We start from the raw sequence: 25,403 nt of genomic DNA on the forward strand, positions 1-25,403 counted from the left end.
TTTACCTCTGCCAATGCACTCTCAAGAATTGCTGACAGGCAAAGGAATCAACCTACCCTCGTAAGTATAAAACTAATTCTGAGGTTTGACATTGTTTTTTCTATACCGAATACCTCAAATGCTTCTTTGTCCATTATCATAATAAAATAACAATTTCATTTCATTTATTCGTGTCAAAACAATAAACAAAACAATAAAATACAGAAGCATAATCATAATAAATAACAGCCAGAACATAAAACAGGGCACCCCAAAAGTGAATTAATCACTGTCAGGTGGGTACTCTTAACACTGTCAGGTGGGTACTCTTAACACTGTCAGGTGGGTACTCTTAACACTGTCAGGTGGGTACTCTTAACACTGCCAGGTGGGTACTCTTAACACTGTCAGGTGGGTACTCTTAACACTGTCAGGTGGGTACTCTTAACACTGTCAGGTGGGTACTCTTAACACTGTCAGGTGGGTACTCTTAACACTGCCAGGTGGGTACTCTTAACACTGTCAGGTGGGTAACTCTTAACACTGTCAGGTGGGTACTCTTAACACTGTCAGGTGGGTACTCTTAACACTGTCAGGTGGGTACTCTTAACACTGTCAGGTGGGTACTCTTAACACTGTCAGGTGGGTACTCTTAACACTGCCAGGTGGGTACTCTTAACACTGCCAGGTGGGTACTCTTAACACTGTCAGGTGGGTACTCTTAACACTGTCAGGTAGGTACTCTTAACACTGTCAGGTGGGTACTCTTAACACTGTCAGGTGGGTACTCTTAACACTGTCAGGTAGGTACTCTTAACACTGTCAGGTGGGTACTCTTAACACTGTCAGGTGGGTACTCTTAACACTGTCAGGTGGGTACTCTTAACACTGTCAGGTGGGTACTCTTAACACTGTCAGGTGGGTACTCTTAACACTGTCAGGTGGTTACTCTTAACACTTTCAGGTGGGTACTCTTAACACTGTCAGGTGGGTACTCTTAACACTGTCAGGTGGGGACATTTACATTACAATAGAAACAATAGAATAGAACAATATAAATTCTTCTTGAAGATTGGCAAATATTAGTAGGATAAAAAACAGATAAATATAAAATACAAAACAAAAATATATACAGAGTAACACACACATTATTTCACAAAACATAAGTTTTAAACTGCAGTGACAACTTGGAAGTTAAAATACAATAAAAATGCATAAAATGCTTACAAGTTTGGTTAGAAAAAAATGTTTTTTGTTGTTATTTTTTTTTTTTTGGTTTATTATTTATTCACGGAGGAATAACTCTGTTTGATTTGATTTATTTTAGCAATCATTCTTGTCATCGTAAGCGTGAACAATGGGAGGCGCTGTTAGAGAACGAATGCAAAGCAATCGCTTACTCAGCACCGCCAAAAACCTCAAATAAGCCAGAAGTAAATACAGTAAGTTCATCTGATGAAAAGAAAAAAAACCAGCAACAGCCAGCTGTAAAAGTTCGTCGAACTTCTTCCAGAAGAAATATCTGTAAACCAAGTGCGACTAAGGATACAAAAATGGTTGTTGGGAAAGTTGTACTTAATAAGGAAAAGAAAGACATTAAACAGAAAAAGGATTGTAACCAAGCTAATGTTGCTGTATTGCCGATATCTGCAGGGTTTGTTTTCATTTACTTACAAAGCACTATAATGAGAATTTTTTAGAAACACCCTAAACCTAAAATAGTACCTACAACCTAATTGTAATGTTTTTTGTGTCTGTATTTTTATGCTGATTAAACAGGCTATGAATTATGAATGTCATATTATGTTTCATGCAGTATCTTCCTGGTTTAATTTTGACAACACATTTAATGGTGTATGGAGCAAATGCCATACAATATATACTGTACATTTGTTTTTATAGGGATGAGGGATTTTTAGAAGATGAGCACAACATGGAGACAGATGAGACTAAACAAGAAGATCAACTAAGTGTGTTGCCTACAGAACAACAAAGGTAGGTTATGTACTGTGATATATCGAAATAACGGCTGTAACATAAAGTCTAGTAATAAAACACATTCATCATGGCGCATAACCACGAGTGTCCGTGTGATTGATTCTGCACGATAAAAACCGTTGTCTTCATCATAACCCACAAACATAACATTGGCGACTAGGATAGGATTAAAATTTTAACGTTGATGATACAATATGGATGTATTTAGTAACCAAATAAAGGCTTTTAATCCGGATGAAGACCAAAGAAATACGGGGTCCAGATGGACAAAATGGACACGCCGAATAGAAACGTACTTCACGGCGAAAAACATCAATGTAGACGCCCGGAAGAAGGCGCAGCTATTGCTACTTGCAGGGAGTAAGGTATACGATATCTATGATACTTTAGCCGAAGATAATGATACGTATGATGATTTGATTAGAAAACTAAATGGGTATTTTCACCCACTACAAGATTCAGCTTTATCAGTATACACGTTTCGTGAGTTAAAACAGGGAGTACATGAGACCGTTGATCAATTTGTAACACGGCTAAAAATCGAAGGCGAACACTGCCAGTTTAATAATCTAGATAACGAAATACGTGCTCAAATACTACAGAAAACAAGCAACAAAAAGCTAAGGAGAGAAATATTTAAACACCCAGCATGGACATTGGCAGAGGTATTAAATGAAGCGAGATCTCTAGAAACAGCAAAATTACGAGCGGAGAGCATTGAAAATCCTAAACCCAATTTCGATGATGGCGGTACTGAACAATCAGGTGAGATAAATAAAGTAAAGAGAAGCTCTAACCCACCTAACACTAAATGTAGAAATTGCAAGGGTTGGTTCCCTCACAGTGGACAGTGTCCAGCAAGCGATAAAAAATGCTATAATTGCAGTAAAATTGGCCATTTTGCAAGTTGTTGTCGCAATACACAGCAGCACGCATCACATTATCAGCAGAGAGGAGGACGCGGTACACGAGGACGCGGTGCACGCGGAGGACGCGGAAATAGTGCTTCACGTCGCGCGCGTGGTCACCGAGTCAACCAAACTCAAAGACAACAACACGATTATTACGAGGACGATGAGGAACATGATATGTTTATGTGTACTAATGATGATAGATTACATAGAGATAAGTTTAGAATTGTATTAAATGTAAATGGTAGTGAGTTACAAATGTACATAGATACACAAGCTGATGACACAATAATGAGTATCGATACTTACAATAAGTATTTTAGTAATATTCCAATCACTAATGATGATATCATACCACTCAAAACTTATAGTGGTGAGAGATTAAAGATACTTGGTAAAGTAAAGTGTAATGTTATTGATTGTGATGGTAATGCACACAACTTAACTGCTAATGTGGTTGATTACAGTAATAGACCTACACTACTAGGACTAGATTGGCTTGCTGTTGTAAAGTTAAATTGGAAAGAGATCACGAAAGGGTTAAACTCTAAAACTGTAAATAGTTGTAAGCAAGACAAGAATGTAGAACAACATAACACATCTGTAAATAAGGGTAAAAATGACGTTATGACGTTGAACGGTTTACTGAACAAATATGGTAAATTATTTGAAGATTCGTATGAGGGCATGAAACATGAACTTGCTCACATTAATGTTAAAGAAAATGTTACCCCTGTGTATGTTAAAGCAAGATTTGTCCCCTATGCCAACAAATGTAAAGTTGAAGATGAGCTTAAGAAATTGGAGGAAAATAGTGTTATACACAAAGTAGATAAGAGTGATTGGGCAACACCAATCGTAGTTGTTCCAAAAAGCGATGGCACAGTTAGAATTTGTGGCGATTATAGTGTAACGATCAATAAGTTTATTGATGATGAGGTATATAGCCTTCCAAGCTCAGATGATTTATATGCAGAGTTAGCAGGAAAATGTATTTTTACTAAATTAGATTTATCCCATGCATATGCTCAACTAAATCTAGATGATGAGAGTCAAAAATATGTTACAATTAACACCCATAAAGGTCTTTACTCATACAACAAACTACCATACGGTGTAAAACCAGCCTCAAAAATATTCCAGGGTAAAATGGATAAGATTTTGAATGGTATTAATAATGTATTATGTAATCAGGACGATGTGCTGATTAGTACAAAGACAGTCAAGGAAAACTTGGCAATAATCGAAGAAGTTTTTCGACGATTTGACCACTATAATGTTCGTTTGAAGAGAGCGAAATGTAAATTCCTAGAAGATGAAGTAATATATCTTGGACTTAGAGTTGACAAACATGGAATCGCACCGATTGACGACAAAGTTAAACCAATCAAAGATGCAGCGAGACCAGAAACTGTTACACAGCTTCGATCATTTCTTGGCATGGTCCAATTTTATTCAAAATTCATGCCAAATCTGTCTACGCGCATACAACCGTTGAACATGCTGCTTCGTGACGATGTCGAGTGGCAATGGAAAAATGAACAAGAACAAGCTTTTAAATGGTGCAAAGAAAGCCTAAGCAGCGAATCATGTCTGACACACTACGATACCAAGCGAAAAATAATTCTTGAATGCGATGCTAGTCAGTATGGAATCGGATCGGTAATAATGCATCAGATGGATGATGGATCGAGGTTACCCATACACTACGCTTCAAGAACATTAACCAAAAGTGAAATAAATTACAGCATGATAGAAAAAGAGGCACTTGCAATCATCTACGGCATCAAACGATTTTACAAATATCTTATGGGTAGAAAGTTTACCATCAAGACGGACCATAAACCACTTCTGAAAATCTTTGGTCCAACTACTGAAGTCCCAGTAATGGCTGCAGGACGTATCCAAAGATGGGCTCTCCTGTTAAACCAATACGATTATGATATACAGTATATTTCGTCAAACGAGAACGCGGTTGCAGATGCTTTATCGCGACTACCAATAAAGAGCGATGAATGCGACCTAGAGCAAAGCATATTTAACGTTACCGCGATTGAAGACGACTTTCCGATAACAGCAAAAGACATTGAGAAAGAAACACTAAGAGACAATATATTATGTAAAGTACTTAACTATGTAAAACATGGATGGCCAAACGTTGACAATTTTGATGATGATATAAAACCATATGTAAACAGACAACTTGAGCTATCGTGTGAAGGCAATTGCTTACTTTGGGGCTCCAGGGTCATAATCCCTTCAAAACTACGTTCTAAAGTGCTTGATGAAATGCATTGGGAGCATCCCGGAATATGTGCGATGAAAGCCATTGCCAGATCATACGTATGGTGGCCCAAGTTGGACTGTGATATTGAAGTAGTAGTTAAGAGATGTAATACTTGTCAGAGTATGAGAAATGTCCCACCTAGCACCCCCTTAATACCTTGGAAATGGCCCAGTAGACCATTTCAGAGAGTACATATAGATTTTGCAGAAAAGAACGGCGACAATTTTTTGATTTTGATAGACAGTCATTCTAAATGGATTGACGTTAAGTACATGAGAAGCACTACCAGTGCTAATACGATCGATGAGTTAAGATTAATTTTTGCCGAACATGGTATTCCTGAGGAATTGGTGTCCGATTCAGGTCCACAATTAATTTCTGATGAGTTTGAAAGATTTTGCAAACTTAATGGTATCAAACACACGCTAAGTCCCATTTATCACCCAGCTAGCAATGGTGCAGCTGAAAGGGCAGTACAGGTTGTCAAAAGTGCATTAACTAAACAGGTACTAGATGGCAAAAAGTACACTATGAAACATAGATTAGCTAATTTCCTATTAAGGTATAGGACGACTCCACACTCCACTACAGGACTTACTCCTGCTGAGTTATTAATGAAACGTAAGTTACGTACACGACTATCTTTAGTTAGTCCAAACATGGCTCAAAGGGTTGAGGAAAAACAAAAGTCACAGAAAGTGCAAAGAGATAGTCATGTTAATCAAGAAAGACAATTTCATATCGATGATAATGTTTTAATTAAGAACATGCGACCCAAATCCAAAGAAGAAAAATGGTTGAAGGGAGTCGTAACCCAATGTTTAGGACCTAGAAAGTATAAAATCCATACTTCACACGGTGTCAAAGTGATGCACCCTGATCATATGATTGTTGATACAGGTAGTACACAATCTACTCAAAATGTTGAGAGGAGTGATGTGAATGTATTTAAAAGTCCTAATACTAAACCACACAGAATTAAGAAAGCAAGAAGCAGGTTGATCGAAGAAGCATAATTTTATTAGAAGTTCAAATTAAAAATGTTGGTTATTGTTCGAAGTGTTTAACAAAGAAGAAAATGTTTGATTTTAAGTTTTATTATAGTTTTTAGACATATGCACTGTACGGTACTTTAGTTACAAAACATCACAATAGTATGTACAGGTACTGTAGTCATAGAAGATGCTACTTACATAAGAATACGAGAGGCATATGATTGTTATCGTTAGAATTTAGAGTGGAGTTTTATAATGTTTTGAAGTTTTGGTTTCGGTTTTTTTTAACAATTTAGTCTTTAATCATTAATCTGACATAACTCGTAAAATAATATACACTGTCTGTCATACTTAACTTATAGAAGGAAGTGATGTGATATATCGAAATAACGGCTGTAACATAAAGTCTAGTAATAAAACACATTCATCATGGCGCATAACCACGAGTGTCCGTGTGATTGATTCTGCACGATAAAAACCGTTGTCTTCATCATAACCCACAAACATAACATGTACTTTATGTACTAGAGGGCTGTAGCCACCAGTATGGTTTCAACCTGTTTCAACCTGACCACTTTTTCACAGAGATTGTTCCCTTTTCTTGGGAAAACCGGACCACTTTATTTCTTGTGGCTACAGCACTTTACTACTCCGGATAACTCTTTGTTTAAAGAAGTTTGTGTGTTTGTCACATATATGCCATATTCTTGCACTTCAACTTTAATTTTAGGATGCTCCATGAACAAACAAAAAACTCCACTAAATCCTAAATGATTAATCAGTTTTGAAGAACTTATTGGAAACAAATATTTTTATTGAACATTAAAATTAAATTAATACAGTCCTACAATTATATGTACACGTACTGCGCACACTTTAATCAAAATTTATCTCTTTACTTTTAAAGGCCAGATTCAGAAATGGACATTGAATACACAAGTTCAGACCAAGAAATCGTTAACCTTCGACCTCCACGTATCTCAATACCGCTTAAGTCTGTCTCTCCTAACCTGCTGAAAGCAGCTGATCTAAGCCTATACCTTACAGATGACAGAAAACAAGAATTGATTGAACAATTCAACAAATTGGACTCAAACAAAGACGGGTATGTTTCATGGTGTATTTCACTTCTGCATGATTCTTCTCTGGTTAAGCTCTGTCTAACTATCAAACTTTATGTGCCCATATATAGACAAGATGATGTCATATCACTACCATATTTAAGCATATCACTACCACATTTTGGCACATCACACTTTTTTTGTCAAAGTAGTTTGATAGTGTAGACAGAGCTTTTCTACGCTTAAAAATAACTTTCATTCAGTCAGAACTGGAAAGCAATGCTGTCGCAATCTTTCATATTATTTTACTGTCATACTTCAGGTTCAATTAAAATTTAAGCGCTCTAGCTACAGATAATCCTCCTCTGAACAAATGTTTAATTCGGTCTAAAAAGATCAACTCTTTTAATTATTTTCAGACATATTACTTTCAATGAATTGAAAACGTCAATGTCAAAAACATTAACTAAATACCAGGAACGGTTTATCAAAGAGGTGAGTCTGTCTGCCTGTCACTTTAATACTACTGCTTGCTACCTTTAAGAATAAAATAGAGATTTATATCTAAGTAAAGAAAAATAATTGAAAATACAAAACTGATATGAAATATTTCATTGACTTCCATAGGTTTATGATATAATAAGTTCAAGTACATTCTTTGGGCTTGAGGAGTTCATTAGTGTCACGTGTCTCTGCCAAAATATCAGTGAGCTAGGTGGTCAGTTGAGGGACGCATTTGAGGACTGTAATACAACGTTGGAACAATCCATTACACATTTCGTGGTAAGAGAACAATATGCCTATTCTTATCTTGCTTTTCAAAAATTGAATGCATGCTCCCCCTGCTTTTTTTTGACAGCAATGAAATTATAAACTACTTTTTTAATCTAATTTTTGACGGACTATTACAGTAATATTATAAGTTAGCTCTCATTTGTTTGGAAAATCCTTGATTGATCCAGGGATTTGTTGCTAAATCTGAATCAACAAAATTTATTTTAATTTCAGATGTTGTTCGCCAATGTGGATAGACAGCAGACAGGTTCTGTTTCAACTGATTCACTCAAAGAGATACTCTCCATGGCTTTGAACAGAGATATTACAAGCATACCATTTGAAATGATGTTAAAAACAATCACTGTAAGTCAATTTGAATTTGAAATAATATCAGGATTTTTAAGATCCATTAATGGTAAAAACAAAAGACCACAAATCTGGAAAGAGGGAAAAAAGTCACCCAATTTAGAACTCTTCAGCCATATAAAACCTTTTTGTTTGAATTTTTCAATATTTTTTTTTTGTTCTTTCAGAAAAATCACTCGGCAACAATCAACAAAGTGGAATTCCTTTCCTACATTCCATATTTTCTGACATTTAAATGAGTCGGATTAAAATTTATTAACCAAACTTTTTCAGAAATCTACCTCATTCAATGTATTCATTTATACTAGTTGAAAGTATATCTGCATTTCCTACAGTTTAAGTTCAATGTACAAGAAAAAGGGTTTTTATTTATTTCATAGTCCGTTGGGCTAGTTAATGCTGCAGATTTATTTGTTAATGTGCAAGCCCGAAAATTACAAACATACAGCTTAAGAATTGGCATTCATGGTTATTATTTCCGTATATCCTCTGGTATAATCCCACTTCTGGTCTATAATCCCACCCCCTACTTTATGTCTGATTTCACAAACAGGCACATTTCCTCGGGTATAGTCCCAGTATTGATGTTTGGTCTGGATGTTGGCCTCTCTTTCCTTCAGATGAATTTTTACAAGAAGTGTTTACAAATATCTTTTTATCCTGAACCAGGGTTTCCCTGGGTATATCCCACCCCCAAAAGTCAGGCCAATTTCTTGTTCTAGCAGTGTGGGATTATACCAGAGGATATACGGTAATAAAGGGTCCGAGGTTTGGACAGAAGCTAATATAAACAGGCACACCAAAAGTAGATATAATTTGCTGTTTTTCATTTCTTGTTCATAAAATACTTCATACAGAAAAACTTAGCCAGCAGTATTTTATCTTTTACTGTATTTATTAAAACAAGGTTTCAAAACTATTTTTGTATATTTATATATTTACTAATTAATAGTATGTTTATCTAAATTTATATACTTTTACAAATTTCACACTGAGTAAACAAATTGCAGCTAATTTTGCATGAAATAATATAAAAATAATACAAACTTTATTATTCAAAATGTATGTAAAGTATGTTAAAAAGTATTTATTTTTATAAATATTTATCTTTATTAAGATAAATATTCATATTTAATTTTCTATATGAAATAACCTAGCCCACTAATAGACTGTTTATTTTATGTTATATATTTTTCTTACACCATTTTTAATGGAAGCAGTTTAATGCAGTAAATCTTGCTGAAAAAAAAAATCTGGTTTAACACTGAAATACTTTTATTCTTTATCTGTTTTATGATAATTCTTCACCACTTCCAGTATTAAATATATGTAGTATTTTGGTCTTTCGCTATAAATGGAATAGATGTGAACATAAAACCAAATAACACTAAATGTACTAAATATATATTTAGTACATTGATAATGCCAAATAGACAAGCCAAACAACTTTTTTACTACTCTTAATTTCAATTTCACCAGAGAATTTACCGCATTTTTGTTCCCTTCCCTGTTCCACCTAAGATTTAAGTGGCTATATCTATTTATAATTTAATGCTTTAATACTTCTCCCATCAATTGCTAATTAAGAGGTCCTATTAAAGAGGTATGTAGGTACGAAATTGTATATTGCCATTATTTTGAAAATATGTTAAGTTTGTAAATATGCAATATCACCTTGTTTGAAATATAAATAGGCGCAATATGTTTGTGGTGCAACTTTTTTAACTAAAGATTGTGTATTAATATTATTAAAATTTTGGAGCAATATATACTTCTAAATTTGCAAATAATTATTACATGTCTTGTTTTTTTCTTTTGTAGTAGACAAATTAATTAGTTATCCACTGACATTGTTTATTATACCAGAATTTAACATTGTTAACATTGTACTGCGAGTGTTTGGAAATGATCTTGGTGGTGAGAATGAGTCCTAATAGTTTTGACTTGTAGCATGGATCTATTATAGGTCCATCCTTGTATAAGGCATCCTAATTATCAAGTTATTCAACTAAAAGGCTGTGTTTCGGCAGCCATAACAAAATTATTGGTTAATTTGTTAACCAATCGGATAATTTAAAAAAAATAAAGTGTGCATGATCCGACCAACACAACCAAGTGCCCAATCACAACGCAACAATTAATCCTCCAGGTTAAAGGTTAAAGATTATCGCATTTGTCCAGTAATTATCCAATTAATCGGATCGGTTAATTTTTTCCTAGTGGAATCGGTTCAAATCCTGTTTCCACAGACAGTTTATTGGTAAATTTTTATCAGTTAATTATCAGTTAATTTTCGGCTGCGGAAACACTGCCTAATACATGAACTTAATGGTCCATGATCTTAAAAATAAGTCTAAGTCTGTCCCCCATTTTTACCACAATTTTCACATTGTATTATACTATTATTTTATTATCAATAATAAATGCCTACTACATTTTAATCCACTTTGGTTTGGTTCGTATTGGATGGAGGAATGTTTGGTTTTCTTTGGAAAAAATCTGTTGCGCTAACAATCTGTAAATGAAAAAAAATATAAATATTGAAATCTGAGTTCATGATAAAAATGTAGAAAATGTCGACCTTTTTATTTTTCGATATAACTTGTTACTATATCATAATTAACAGTGCGAAAAATGTGTTCTGCGCATGTTAATTATGCTATAGTAACATGCTTTAGTTATTTATTGAATTCATTGTAAAATTAACTTACCACAAACAATGCAGAAAGTATACCAAGAGCTGAGCCAACGATGACATCACTAACGTGATGCTTATACTCTGTGATACGAGAACAACTTGTAAAGATGGCTCCTAGAAACATCAGACCTTGCAGCATTGGTTTCAACAAAACAAACTTTTTTAATGTCCAACGTGACTCATAGTAACACTAAAATATAATGTACAAATATATTAATAATAATATTCATTTTTTTATCAAAATCAATATGTGCAATATGTAGATAAACATTGGTTTAAAAAAAAAATATCATTATAATGTTCACCGATTACAACAAAAATGGCCGATTCTAGATTTCATTATCAAATTGTGTTTTTGCTGGGTTTGACCTACATACCTTTTTTAAGGCTTTATTAATGTTATTTCATTTAACGTATTTACTTACTGATAAATATACAAAGAAATAGAAAGCAACTCCAGCATGTAGAGATGGAAATGATCGACTGAAAATAAAAAAAGAGTACAAATTAAAAAAAAGATTCTATATCTAATTAATTGTATGAAAAATAGAGGTTGAATGTAGAATAAAGCTCTGTCTACACTATCAAACTTTATGTGACAAAAAAATGTAATGTGCCGATATACTGTATAGACATGATGATGTCATATCCCTACCATTTTTGGGCATATCACTACCATATTTGGGCATTATCACTACCATATTTGGGCACATCATTACCATATTTGAGTACATCACAAACTAGCTTGATAGTGTAGACAAGGCTTAAAGACATGAATTTACTTACATTGCTTCATGGTACTTGGTATTTTCACATATAACGTCATCATTGACGGCGATATAATGCTCCTGTTCCAGCAGCTTTACCTTTGGCTGGCAGACTGCGTTGTAATACGGTCTTGGCACGCCACTAACATGCTTTAATGCCGTCCCAATGTTTAGTACAAACAGTATCCCAAATGTACATTTTGTAAATTGATTTAAAAAAGCATAAACTTTCGAATGTGTCTTGTTTGTCCAGATCTCAAATACGATGAACTATTGATAAAATACAAAAATAATGATTGTTTAAATTCTATGCAATATTTAAAATGCCATCACCCTCTTTTTCTTTAACAGTGACTAATTATTAAATTCTGATTTTTAAAAATCATAATATATTTATCAAAATAATATAGAACATACAAGGTTTAAATATATTTTCAGTAATACTGTATAAATACCAGGGTAAGATCCAATGCTTCTGATTTTATAACTGCTTTTGGACATATGATGTTTAGCGCTCCGCCCACTTAAACAATCCTAGATCCGCCCCTGAATACTATAAACTATATCATTTAAAAATATTTATCTACACATGCCGATTCTGTATTACAGGAAAATACATGTTTAGGCCTAAAATTTTGTTATGCCTTTTAATATTTCTTGTTTGGTTCTTAGTAGTAGATGCACTTTTATTTCTAAGTGTGGCGCTGATATCAAAGCATATGTTCAATTTTTATTATTATTATTGCCATAGATGAACAGTTGCCAAAACATTTTTAACGATTTTCTAATCATTTTGATAAACTAAATCTTTATACTTACAGATGCAATAGGAATAATAAATCCAAGTTCAACAAGGAAAGCACTTGTGACCGTGTCTTGTACATACGGGTAACTATAACGTACATCATCTATGAGATGGCCAGGCATATGCCACATAGGCATATACTTACTAATACAGTACAAACTTGTACATTCTTTAAAATTAAAAAAGCAATATTTTATTATCATTTTCTCAAATAAAAACCATGAAATTTTAACCACTCACCATACAGATTTGTGTGAAAGTCAATTGTCATACTTCATTAATTTTTTATGAATTTTTTTTCCTTGCATTTTTTTTATATCTGTTTTGTATTTGGCAGAAAATTGAATAAATAGGCAATAAAATATTAGGTTATGTCTACAAGGTCAAGGTGGGAGACAATACATTGTTTTTGTAAAATTAGTTTTTGGGTTTTTTTTACATTTTTTTTATATTTACAATGATCTCTTCTTTAATATTTTGGGAAAACACCTGTAACATTTTAGGCTTATCCAATTCCCTATTATCTCCACTTTATATGTGTAAAGCGCTAACCCATCAGAAACTAAGCAGGATTAATATGGATTAATATAGGTGTGTTCGGATCCGTGTGTTAGACCGGCGCCAGTGGTATTACCTACTAGGCCTGGCGATCTGGACTAATCAAATGCAGCAGGTGAGCAACTGCCTTATACAAAAAATAAGCAATATGGAAGTGCAATAATACAGTTAGAAAGTGCACATGACTATGTTATTATTTATTTATCTTCTTACCAATAAATATTAATAAGAAATCAAACACAAGTTCCAATGTTTCTACCATGGTATCAACTTAGAATCCAAAATCTAAATTAGTCGACACCAAGATCAACAGCGCCCTCATTTAAAAATAACTTTCATCAAAGATCTTTCTAAAGCTCTGTCTACATTATCAAACTAGTTTGACAGAAAAAGTTTGGTATGCCCAAATACGGTAGTCATATATCCAAATATGGTATTGATATGACATCATCAATGTATATATATGGGAACATCACACTTTTTCTGTCAAATAGTGTAGTGTAGACAGAGATTAAGATCTTTGCTTTCATTATTTCTTTGTATTTGAGGCTTTCAAAATTGGCCACGAAAAAACAAATTGAATGCCACATCCATAGTTCTAATTGTCTGCTACCAATATTGCTACTTATTATTATACCTATGTTATAAACAAAAATAGAGTATATAGACATTTTTACTTCTAAATATTTTATTGGAAACAATACTTCAAATTAAAAATCAGCAGACAGAAACTAATTCGACTCGATCAAAGTGTTTGACTATTTTAGAAGTTGTGGGAAGGTAATTCACCACACTGGATCCTTTTTTACCACTTATTATTAATGAATGAATGTTTGTAATCTTAAGCTCTGTTTACACTATCAAACTTTATGTGACAAAAAATATAATGTGCCCATGGACATGATGATGTCATATCACCACCATATTTGGACACATCACACTTTTTTTTGGTCAAACTAGTTTGATAGTGTAGACAGAGTTTTAGTTCACAGCTTGCTTGGTGAATGTATACAAATATTGCAAACTTTATTATAGTGAGTATATATAGTATATAATGCCATTGTACAATACAATGTATAATAGAAATAAAAGTAAAGTAATTTTACATTATAATTTATAGTACTGAATTGGTAACGGCATAGATATGCTTAAAGCAGTATTAGTTATATATCTATTGCATGCAACTTGACACATTCCGAGTATACTATAGTTAGGTGATATTTACAAGCACACTTTTTTCTCTCTTTCAGATAAGAATGTTTCTTGTCCGTCAAACACTTAGTTTTTCTTGTATTTAGGTTTCTCTTCTGTGTTTCGAGATCTTATAATATCTGTACAACTGTAAACCTGGAAAGATAATAGGTTATTAGGACAAACGGCCATAATAAGAACATTGGAAGACAATGTAACTGTAGGCCTAGTAGCTTGCTACTGAAGGCTTACATTACTACACAGCCTAAAGCTCTGTCTACACTATCAAATTAGTTTGAAAAAAAAAATGATGTGCCCAAATATGATAGTGATATGCTTAAATATGGTAGTGATATGACATCATTGTGTCCATATATGGGCAAATCACATTTTTTTTCTCAAATAAAGTTGGATAGTGTAGGCAGAGCTTAAGCTTGGTTCCCGATGTATTGACCAATCACAAGAAACGCTGTTCTATCGCGTCGTGATTGGTCAAATCAATTGCAGTGTGCTTACATCCTTGTTTCACTTACCACAAACAGCGCAGTTAGTGCACCCAAGATCATGCCCGCAATTACATCTGATGTGTGATGTTTGTAATCGGTGATGCGTGTACAACTTGCGTACAACGCAAACACAAATGCGGCTGCTTGTAAAGTCGGTTTCACGGTCACTGGTTTCTGTGCTGTCCATCGTACCTGTACATATAACTGAAATTACACAAACACTTTACATATTAAATTGAAAATCAATTCTCAATGTTATATAAAAAAAAATGAGAAAAAAAAATTTACCTCATGTGTCTTCAGAAGAAGACAGCTATAAGAACAGTAATGAGAAAGGATTTACTTTGAATGTTAAGCACTGTCTACAATTATCAAACTTAATGTGACAAAAAAAATGTTATGTGCCAATACATGGACATGATGTCATATCACTACCATATTTGGGAATATCACTACTATAGTTGGGCATATATATCAATACTATATTTGGGCACTAATATCCTTTGAACATTTCAATTACTTACCACAAAATAGATCATAGCGTAAAATGCCACACTAGCATGAAGAGCAGGAAACGATCGCCTGTAAAAAAAATTAATAAATTATGTAATTAAACTTTAATAAATTCTTTTGAAAACAAAATTGTACTTAACTTCTAGATTGTGCTACTTAAGACAAACACATTTCATCTAAATACATTTATTTCTCTTTTTTCAGGAAACAAAATAACAAATTCATATTCAAACAAAGCTTGGTTCCCACTAGGTACGCAACGCGAGGAGGTAAGCGCAATTTAAGTAATTTGACCAATCAGAAACTGCCGCATTGGTCATTATCATTGGTCACCTCACTTGCATTCGGTTTATATCTTTGCATTACATCTTTTGAATCAAGCTTAAACGAAGAAAAAATAACTTAACAAAAATCTGATAACCCTTACGTAGCTTCACGCAGTGTAGTTGCACAATCCTCATTGTCTGCAATAACGTATGGAAAGCCGTCGGTGCATTTAGGCTTGCAGACTGTATTGTAGTAAGGTCTTGGCACTCCAGTTACACTCTTTAATGTTTGTCCAATTATCAACATCAACAACATGCCAAATATGTACTTAGATATCTGACGAAGACATTCAACCAACTTCGACTGGCCTGCTTGTGAGGTTCTTGTAAATAGCTCAAACACGATAAACTGAAAAAGTGCAACAGATTTATAACTTTATGTATTAAGCTCTGTCTACACTATCAAAGTTTGACAAAAAAAAGTGTGAGGTTTCCAAATATGGTAGCGATATTCCCAAATAGTGGTAGTGGTATGACATCATTATGTCAATATATGGGCACATCACATTTTTTTTGTCACATAAAGTTTGATAGTGTAGACAGGGCTTTACAATAATTTAATGCTTGAGTTGATACTTTCATTTGTTACACTAATTGAGTTTTGCTCTTTTAGGGGAAAAATAAGAAACACAGTACTTAGAATGTATCTTGCAGAGTTGAATTACAATACAGTAAACTATTATTATCTTAACTTACCGAAAATATTGGCACTCCAATTGTGACCTGGTACAGAAACTCACCCGATAGAGTACCACTACGAAGAGGGTAGCTGTATTCTGGAGAGTTACAAACATGACCAGGCATGTGGGTAGTTGGAAGGTGGTACTTCAAATAATGGTGGATTCCACCCTCTGTTAAAAATAAGCAAAAAGTGTGCCATATAATACCAGATTAACTATTTAGTACAAACAGCTATCTATAGTCAAATTTTTATATAATAAAAACACAAAAATAACATACAATACATCATATGATTAAAAATAACATCAACATAAAATAATAAATTATTCACCCAGTACAGTCAATAAGCTGTAGGACTAGGATAATTAATAAATTAAAATAGTTAGAGGCCCTAGGCTCTAGCTAGCAAGAAAGGCTACCAAACATGTGGTCCGCATGTCGTAAAGTAACGTTGTCTCTATTATATATGTTATGCGCGATTTGAATGATTTGCGCAATTTAAAATTGCGCAAAGAATTCCTTGCGCAATTTGAAGTGAAACATCTGTTTCAAATTGCGCAAGCAACGTATTAAATTGCGCAAGTAATCTGCAAATTGCGCAAGGTTTTTCGACAGATTGTGAAATCATGCACACCCATATTTTCATAGTAATTTAGCGGGCGGCTAATACTACTCTAGCCAAAGATGCTCTCTAGCCTAACTGTATGGCTATGTTTTGATAGCAGGTCTAAACGTTGGTGGCGGTAGACTATGTTGTGTATTACTACATTAATTTTTGTTATTTTTACATTTATTTTGATTTATTTTAAGTTGCAATGAGTGATAATATTATTTAATTGTGTATGCCATTGATGTTGTGTATTATACACATGTTATCTTCGCATTTATTATGTTTCATTTTGAGTTATTAGTTTCTAATAAATTATCATTGTTAACCGATCGTCGACGTTAGCACGCATTCTGGTAGAATTCTGCTGCGCAATTTGACAATTTTACAAATTGTGCAGCGCAATTTGAAATTGCGCAAGGATTTTCTTGTGCAATTTGATATTGCGCAAGTTGATTGCGCAATTTCAAATTGCGCAAGAATTCTTTGTGCATATATATAGCCTATAGACACTCTATAAAAAGACAGGCCTAGCCCTAACTAAAAAGATGCAGCCTATATTATATAATATAGGCTATTAGTATTATATAATATAGGCTATTATTTAGGACATTCTGGAATACTAGACCTAGCCTACCCCTAAGCGCCCTAGAATACTACGCCTATTGTAGCTAAGCTAGAGGACTGAGAGAGAGTAGATCATGCCCAGCTAGACCTCTAGCTAGGCTAATCTAGCTAGGCCTAGCCTAGCTAGGCCTAGCTAGCTAGGAAAAAGGAGATCATCTATATAGGCCTAGCTAGGCGGCTTATGTAGTAGTAGTCTAATTATTTTCTAGATACTTACCTGCTAAAATAACAGCCAAATCAACTAAAAGATCAGCCATATTCATATGATGGAAGATAAATAAATATTTATTATCTAAAATAACTTCGTTTATGAATCATAAAAAAGATCAGAGCATGCATGATACCCTACTAACTACTTCCGTCGTCCGTTTGTTACTTGTTATTTCTGATTGGTTAATATTTTATGGACTCAACCAATCACGAAGAGTGAACTTCTGATATTTAGGTAAGGTGTGCAAAAAATGCATCTTTTTTACGATGTACAATTTTCTAGTAGTATGATTTTCAATACATTGAGTTGATTTTTTCTTTTTTTCGATGTAAATAGCCAAATTACGTTGCTTTTCTGTTATCTATATTGATGGTCCTGGGATGGTTTTAAACTATTACTACCGTACACTAGTTAATGATATGTTGTTTTTTTTGGGTTTTTTTTATTCGGTATATTAAAAATACAGCCAATTACAAAACGACAGTCAAGGACTGAAATGAATTGCATTACAAATATATAAAAATCAGTTAAAATTGCTATACAAAGAGAAACATCCTATTAAAATTAAATATCGTACCATGAATTAAGAAAACATCGGCCTACATGAATAAAAAAAACCTAAAAATTGTATTGAATAATAATGCATTAAACGATTCATAATATTTGTATATTTATTGCTCTGATCATTGGTACAATCTGTGATAAATAATACACCATGAACCTCCCAGTTATTATAGCATTACTAACTACTGAAAATAGAGGCCTGTTGTGTAGGCCTATAGGCTGCTATTTATAAAGTTCAACTATATATATAAACTTTATTTAGACACGAGACTGATGTGCAGTAGGCTACAACTCGTTCAATCAATATTGATTGTTTTTACACAAGTTCGTGATACTGTATTACACAAAAAAAAATCAACACCATATAAATACGACAGAAACGAAAAATTGAAATTGAAAAGAAACAAAATTACAGCAGAATCCCCTTCATCTGACACCTCTATTTAGGGTACACCATACCGGTACTTCCCGTGTAAACGGAAGCCCTTATCGAAGTGTATAATTTATGGGGATTCTACTGTAATACATAATAAATCTTTTTGATTTCATTTACCTTAAAATAAATTAGTGATAAAACACACATTTTATATAGTATTTAGCCATTTTAAAAGTTGGATGTACACCATCGTAGATTACCATACCATTATGTTTTACAATGCATTTTTCAGATACGTTTTAAACAACTTAACTGAATTTGGAAGGGTATCAACATTGAGACTATTCCATATAATTGCTCCACGATAAGACAGACTTCGTTTTTTAAAATCGGTTTTTGGCTTCGGGATGAATAGATGTGTATCACTGTGCCTTAGATTATAATTTATATCATTGTATGCAAATACATTATTTAGGTAAGGTGGGGCATTATCTGTCAAAACCTTATATATAACCATACAACATTCATATCTATCTTGATAAAATAAAGGTGACCAATTAATTTGTCTTAGTGCCTCACTACTAGGTGTGTCCCATGTTAGACCACACACGATTCGAGCTGTTCTGTTTTGGATAGTTTGAACTCTTTTCATTAGAAACTGGGTTTCGTTCAACTCACCTTGACTCAAAGAAACCCACACTGTAAATATAAACACAAGAGTGAAAGAAATTACGTCATCGAGTCGCTGTACATTGTATAGGCGCTATTATCAAATTTGTGTAACTGATGTTTTTAAAGCATCGTCTTAATTAAGGATAGTCCTAAATAAAGAAAATACACTGTAATTTCATGTACAGCTTTTAAACACGTAGTTAAATTTTAGCGGGTTTTAAAACCTAAACATGTTTTCCTCCACTCGTTTAGCAGTTAACATGTCACTATATGTTCAGTCAACATGTTTATCTACGTGTTTAGCGTTACGTGCATATATGATTTTACTGTGTCGAAAAAAGCTCCACACATGGCAAATTAAAAACGTTTAAAACCTCCTAAACGTTTCTTTATATTATTATTTGTTTAATAATCAACACGTCAATGTGTTGAGTTGGATACAGACTACAGAACCTAAACATGGTCATATCTAAACATGTTCAAGGCTAAATGTGTGGAAAAGGTGTGTACAAAATAGATATTTAAGATCTAAAACTATTTTTACAGTGAGAGGTAATAGGTGTGAAAGAGCATTCGTTGATATAATATTTAAAATTGGTAACCTATTTTGGTAACCATTATCATGTATTCACTGAGTAATAAAAAATTATTTAGAGCGGGAAAAGAAGAAAGAAAAATGTGTCTGTAAAAACGTCATATTCAGAATCTCAAAACATATGCTACTGTACTAACGTTAAGAAAGAAAATGTTAACAGATAAATAAGTGTAGATAAGTATTGACTTTTAACGGTGGCAGTAGACGCATAACTATCGGAAACAGCAGCAGAGGTATCGGAAAGATAATCCGGAACGTTTGGCGTTTCGTCTCCAAATGCATACTTGTTCCATCCATCTGTACTTCTATTCTTCAACCACATTTCTCCTACTGAGTAATCCATATAGGCCATGGTATTAGTGCGGTTGGCGGATGGCTGTGGTCGATTTGCGTAAGGTGGTCTGATGGGTAGTTGAGTAGTCCCCAGTAATATTCTATCGCCGCTGTTACTTCCATTCTTAGAACGCAAACAATAACTAAACAGACATGTACTATCCATTATTGTAGCTGTATATGGTGAAAATCCGTGTGGACATTTCTTTAATGTTTCATCGTCACGACTGTATCTGGTGGTCGCATTAGCAGCAAACGGATTGGCAACGTTGCAAGTGAACACTCCGCCAAATTCGATGCTAGATGCCAGCGTATGGGCTCGTGTATCCTTGCTAACACATACTCTTACACCGTACCCTAACGATAAGGCTATAAAGTATTCGGGACAGTCTGTGCTTTTAGTGACAGGATTTGGAACATTTGGCAATGTGTACATACCACCGAAATAGTACTCTGTGTCCTTATCAATACGTTTACCACACCAAAAGCTTGCGATCTCAGCATAATCTGTCTTTCTTTCCACAGTCATCACATCCATACACGATCGCCGAAACCAGCCTTTGCTAGTGCATTCGCGTTTCATACTTGGTACGTCGTATGACTTTGAGATTGTCTGCCTCGAAATGAAATACTGATCAAAATCACCCTGGCAATTCACCCATCCTGTAAATGGATTATTCCTAACTTCTTTGTCACACATTGTAGACGACTCGGGCCAACACGTGGTATACGCACCACCTATCATGTATCCACTTTCCTGTTCGGGAGGGTCACATAAATCTGCCTGATTGGTATTAGCCAGAAAATTAAAGTTGTTATTCTCACTATCCAAGCAACCTTTAATTGTGTTCATGGCGTAGTATCTATAGACAGCATTTTCTATTTCAACGGACACTTGGTAAGTAAGGAATTTCGGCATATCTTTGATTAATGCACTTGTGACGAATGTATGTAAAGGTTCTCCTGCTTCGTCTAAGGCAACCAAATTGTTGTGGATACCGTCCTCCCAGTCGCTTATACTCATACTTGACCTTAGCACCGGACCACCATAACTTTCGATATGATTATCAACTGTTTCTATGTCCATTCTACTCCTGGACCCTTCTTGTATGTTAGCACCTGCAGATACCGACACTCGGAATCTTCCACCGAGGAAATTCGCACTGGCACTGCTCTTTATCTCTGCCATATGAGCATCTGATGTATCGCGGTTTGTATTCTCCATTTGGAATTCTTGGATGATGGCAGCACCGGCTTCAACTCTAGTTAACACGTGCGTACCAAAATCACGTACCATTTCATCACTAAGATACGCCGCCATCACATTATCCCCGTCGTTCAGTGTATTTCCAATCTCCATGACACGAACTTTAAACTCATCCGTCAGAGCTGTTCCGACAGATCTCAATAGAACGTTGTAGATTCGATGACGTAATTGTACGCGCGTTGTGATAATTCCTTTTTTGGATTGTCGTCTTTTGTTTGCCTGTACTTCTAAGGAGAAACTTCCGCTGACTGATACACCGAGTTTTCTAAATGATGCATCTGCATTTATAGAAGCTGATTTGGCGCTTTCATATTCTGACCAGTGCTGAAACACGTCAACAGAATTATCAACCTATTAAGTTTTAAAGGAGAAAAAAATAAAATATATGATTGAACACTAGAATCACTAAATCATGTTGACATGCCCCTTAAAACTAGTTTGACAAAAAATATCGTAGTGCCCAAACATGGTAGTGATATTCTCAAATATGGTAGTGATATGACATCATCACGTCCATATATGGGCACATCACATTGTTTTGTCACATTAAAGTTTGATAGTGTAGACAGAGCTAATCTGATTCAAATCAACCGACAGCAGTGCTCGTGATCGTAAACTCAAAACTCCCATGATACACTCCGATGTAGAAACCCGCGTAACTGTTCATCACAAAAACTTTTGATCGCAAAATAAGAACGAGCCTCGATTGACAAGGCCTACTACCAGAGACGTAGCCGGCCAACATGAGGCAGACGAGGCGGTACTCTCATCTGAAATTTTCACCACCCACCCAATTTCCCCGCACAAATCGTCATATTTTATACTAATAATTATATTTAACTAGATGGTACGCTCGCTTCGCTCGCGTACCATCTAGGTCGTGCCCACAGATGGTTCTCGAATACATAATAATTTCAGCGTTAAAAAACTGGCGATTTCAAACGTACCGCAGGACAATAATACATGTCGTTTACAGGAACGAATAAATAGACACTGTGATTTCTGTACTGAACTAAAATTAGCACCCTGGGAATTACTTCCGAAAGAGAAACTTGTCACAAAATGAGACCAATTGTTTAAGTCAAATTTAAACAAACTTAATTTGTGTTTTGTATGTAACATTAGGGTTGAGGGATGGGAAAGAGGATGGGTGCAAAGAGGAACAATTTTTAAATATATTCTTTATCCATGTAGTAACGAAATATTAATTGTTTTCATGTTTTACAAATAATATACCACTAAACACAGTAAAACATTGCGATGTAATACTTTGTTGAAACTATCACCGTCCTAGTCGATTGAAATAGTATAGTACATGTAACGATACATCACTACGACGTGTATATGTTTATATAATGTAAAACAATTTGTGAAAACCACCTCTACTCGGGGAAAATCATAAATTCGATTTAATCGTCAATAAATATTAAATTATCTAACTCAACTTAATGGTTTTCAATTGTTTCTTAGAGCCAATTCATACTTAAGTTGGTTCCTAACCCTACCCACCAAAGTTGTTCTGCGTTTAGGGCATGTGATGCACCGTAGGCCTATCCTCTATTGGTTTTACAACGACTCATGCCAGTGAGGGAAGGGTGATGATGTCACGTGGGTGGTTTAACTGCAATAATAAAGATTTGTACATAATATACGGCGACTGAAAACTCTAGCTCATTATCCGTTTAAAAAATCTATATCCAACCTCTGCAGCACAGATTGAAAAAAACAAGCACGAATGTGCAATACTCGGGGTACAGCGAAAGAAGCTGTAATGACGTCATAAGACGGGATGTGACGTCACATACACATCAATAACCTACCAAATACGGCTATAATGGTACCATCTTCGAGACGTCATATGGCTGCATCCGGTTTGAAATTTAAAAATCCGGCTCTATAGATTTGAGGACATGTCCCTGTAGTATATTCATGCCAAATCCCAGCTCAATACTACAACTAATAAGGGAGGAGTAGTACTTTAAAAATCGCACTTTTTACTCAATAGTGTCCAGATGGAGGAAGAGGAGGAGAAAATGAGTAAGTCCTAGACTCGGGTACCCCGAGTAAAAATGGATCGAATTTCTGTTATGAGTATACAGTACTTGCCTTTACGACGCCTGAGGGAATAGACACTTGTGGAACAGAGATTGGAATGTTCCATTCATTTCAAATCAATACATTTGTATAAACGTATATTAAATCTATCAAAATAGTATTTTTTAAAGAAAATCGGCCTGTCTTCAACATTATGATACTGTACTCGAGCTGTTCAACCGGTTTTCAGCCATTAAAAACAATTATCGTAGGAGGAGATAGGAAAATGCGAAGCATCCTCGTATTATTGTCTGCAGACGGACATACATTAGACAGTGTATACCACGATCGGAAACACCCCTATTTGGGGCAAATCGTTGAACCTAAATTCGTTTTAATCGTCAATAACTAATTATCTAACTCGATTTAATTAGTAAACAGGGCCGGGTTACATCAGGTGGTTAAAATCAGTACCGAAAGTACGAACCAACTTTACATACCATCGAGTAAACATTCTAGAAATTACGCGCGATTTACCGAATTTTGCCCTTACGTAAATTTATATATAGAAGCATCTTTGCCTCGTCTGTTTTTAACCTCCCGCTACGGCCCTGACTACTGACTACCTCCGATAGAAGAAGAGAATGTAGTCGTTATTTACCACATAGTGTTTTCGCCCCACTCCGTATTTTGGGAATAATCTACCTTACCTTACTCTGTTTGATTGGAATAGTGTACATTCCATCGGGTATTAGATATTGCTCATCTTCAGTCAATCTGCATTGTTTGTATTCATACTTCATCACCATACCCATAAAGACATTTCGCAGGTTGTCCCAGCCAACACCTTAAATAAAATGTTACATAATCAGTTTATTAGAGTTGAGCCATACATTTATAATTTGTCCAATCAGATTACTGTCTCGTTTTTCCAGTTAAAATAAAGGTCAATTCAGACTGCGTCGTACGCGCGCACGTGACGTCGAGGTCCGTCTTCACTCTCGTCGGTGCTGCCAAGTGATGATGATAGCCGTTGGCTTATTACATCTCACTGGTGCTGTCTGATTTGAATTCCGACGAGACGAGTCGTCTTATCATAGCGCGCGCGTTGGCGGACGTAGTTTTAGATCGTCGGGAGAACATTAAAACATGTTTAATTATCTCTCGACAAGACGACCGATCTGGTCTCACGTACGGCGCTGTCTGCTTGGCGTTAATGTCCGGAGCAATACTAATAAGTTCCGAAAATAACTGTTCCGATGATGATCAAATCATTGGCGACTACATTGATAAATGTAAGAATCAATATATGTCATCAGCAGGGTGTTTAATGCGTGTTAATTCTGAATGGTTTGACCTCTTATAAACATTGCAACGAGTCTTCAAACGAAGCAATAAACTGTGGAATGTAATGCAAAAGTTTTTTTTTCATTGCAACGACTAGTACTGCTTACCTGGAAGTACTCCTAACACACGCATGTCTGTGCCATTATTTTCAGTCAGAAACTTGCAATTCTGAGGATGTCCTTCTGGTAGGCGGACGTGATATCTTCTACTGGTCTCATTATTGTCGGCTTTACAGCACGTTGGTACAAGAACCGCAAACGAAACAGCTAAGATTACCACGTACGTGAACATACTGCTAACAATGAATAGCTGCAAACTCAAAACTAACATTTATAGTATCAAAACACTTTC

At 34.8% G+C, this 25,403-nt stretch overlaps 3 protein-coding genes across 3 annotated transcripts; all 3 read right to left on the bottom strand.

Annotated features, from left to right (window-relative positions):
* Positions 1-9,532: 9,532 nt before the first annotated feature.
* On the bottom strand, positions 9,533-13,790 carry LOC140040974 (putative phosphatidate phosphatase). The gene is made up of 6 exons (XM_072087286.1): positions 13,416-13,790; positions 12,659-12,813; positions 11,859-12,109; positions 11,498-11,555; positions 11,086-11,262; positions 9,533-10,889 (listed from the first exon to the last, which is right to left on the bottom strand). Exons 1-6 carry the CDS (start codon positions 13,462-13,464, stop codon positions 10,812-10,814), a joined length of 768 nt encoding a protein of 255 aa, XP_071943387.1. The 5' UTR covers positions 13,465-13,790; the 3' UTR covers positions 9,533-10,811.
* An 82-nt stretch (positions 13,791-13,872) lies between these two features.
* On the bottom strand, positions 13,873-18,012 carry LOC140040975 (putative phosphatidate phosphatase). Its single transcript, XM_072087287.1, has 6 exons — positions 17,871-18,012; positions 16,435-16,589; positions 15,840-16,087; positions 15,424-15,481; positions 14,927-15,103; positions 13,873-14,549 (listed from the first exon to the last, which is right to left on the bottom strand). The coding sequence occupies exons 1-6, from the start codon at positions 17,914-17,916 to the stop codon at positions 14,481-14,483; spliced, it is 753 nt and encodes a 250-aa protein (XP_071943388.1). The 5' UTR covers positions 17,917-18,012; the 3' UTR covers positions 13,873-14,480.
* Positions 18,013-18,521: 509 nt separating this feature from the next.
* LOC140039436 (macrophage-expressed gene 1 protein-like) lies at positions 18,522-25,343 on the bottom strand. The gene is made up of 3 exons (XM_072085037.1): positions 25,160-25,343; positions 24,416-24,552; positions 18,522-22,022 (listed from the first exon to the last, which is right to left on the bottom strand). Exons 1-3 carry the CDS (start codon positions 25,341-25,343, stop codon positions 20,196-20,198), a joined length of 2,148 nt encoding a protein of 715 aa, XP_071941138.1. The 3' UTR covers positions 18,522-20,195.
* Between the last annotated feature and the right edge of the window lie 60 nt (positions 25,344-25,403).

This window comes from Antedon mediterranea, chromosome 2, assembly GCF_964355755.1.
Source record: "Antedon mediterranea chromosome 2, ecAntMedi1.1, whole genome shotgun sequence".
Classification (NCBI taxonomy): domain Eukaryota; kingdom Metazoa; phylum Echinodermata; class Crinoidea; order Comatulida; family Antedonidae; genus Antedon; species Antedon mediterranea.

Bases quoted from the DNA above. Each gene is read 5' to 3' on its own strand.
- LOC140040974 (XM_072087286.1), bottom strand. From the start codon at position 13,464: ATGGTAGAAACATTGGAACTTGTGTTTGATTTCTTATTAATATTTATT. The intron at 12,814-13,415 runs GTAAGAAGATAA...TTAATTTTAAAG, and splicing joins TTTCTTATTAATATTTATTG to AATGTACAAGTTTGTACTGT. The intron at 11,263-11,497 runs GTAAGTAAATAC...ATTATATTTTAG, and splicing joins ATTTCTTTGTATATTTATCA to TGTTACTATGAGTCACGTTG.
- LOC140040975 (XM_072087287.1), bottom strand. From the start codon at position 17,916: ATGAATATGGCTGATCTTTTAGTTGATTTGGCTGTTATTTTAGCAG. The intron at 16,590-17,870 runs GTAAGTATCTAG...TATTTTTAACAG, and splicing joins TTTGGCTGTTATTTTAGCAG to AGGGTGGAATCCACCATTAT. The intron at 14,550-14,926 runs GTAAGTGAAACA...TTATCTTTCCAG, and splicing joins CACTAACTGCGCTGTTTGTG to GTTTACAGTTGTACAGATAT.
- LOC140039436 (XM_072085037.1), bottom strand. From the start codon at position 25,343: ATGTTCACGTACGTGGTAATCTTAGCTGTTTCGTTTGCGGTTCTTGTA. The intron at 24,553-25,159 runs GTAAGCAGTACT...ATTTTATTTAAG, and splicing joins TGTGTTAGGAGTACTTCCAG to GTGTTGGCTGGGACAACCTG. The intron at 22,023-24,415 runs GTAAGGTAGATT...AAAACTTAATAG, and splicing joins TTCCAATCAAACAGAGTAAG to GTTGATAATTCTGTTGACGT.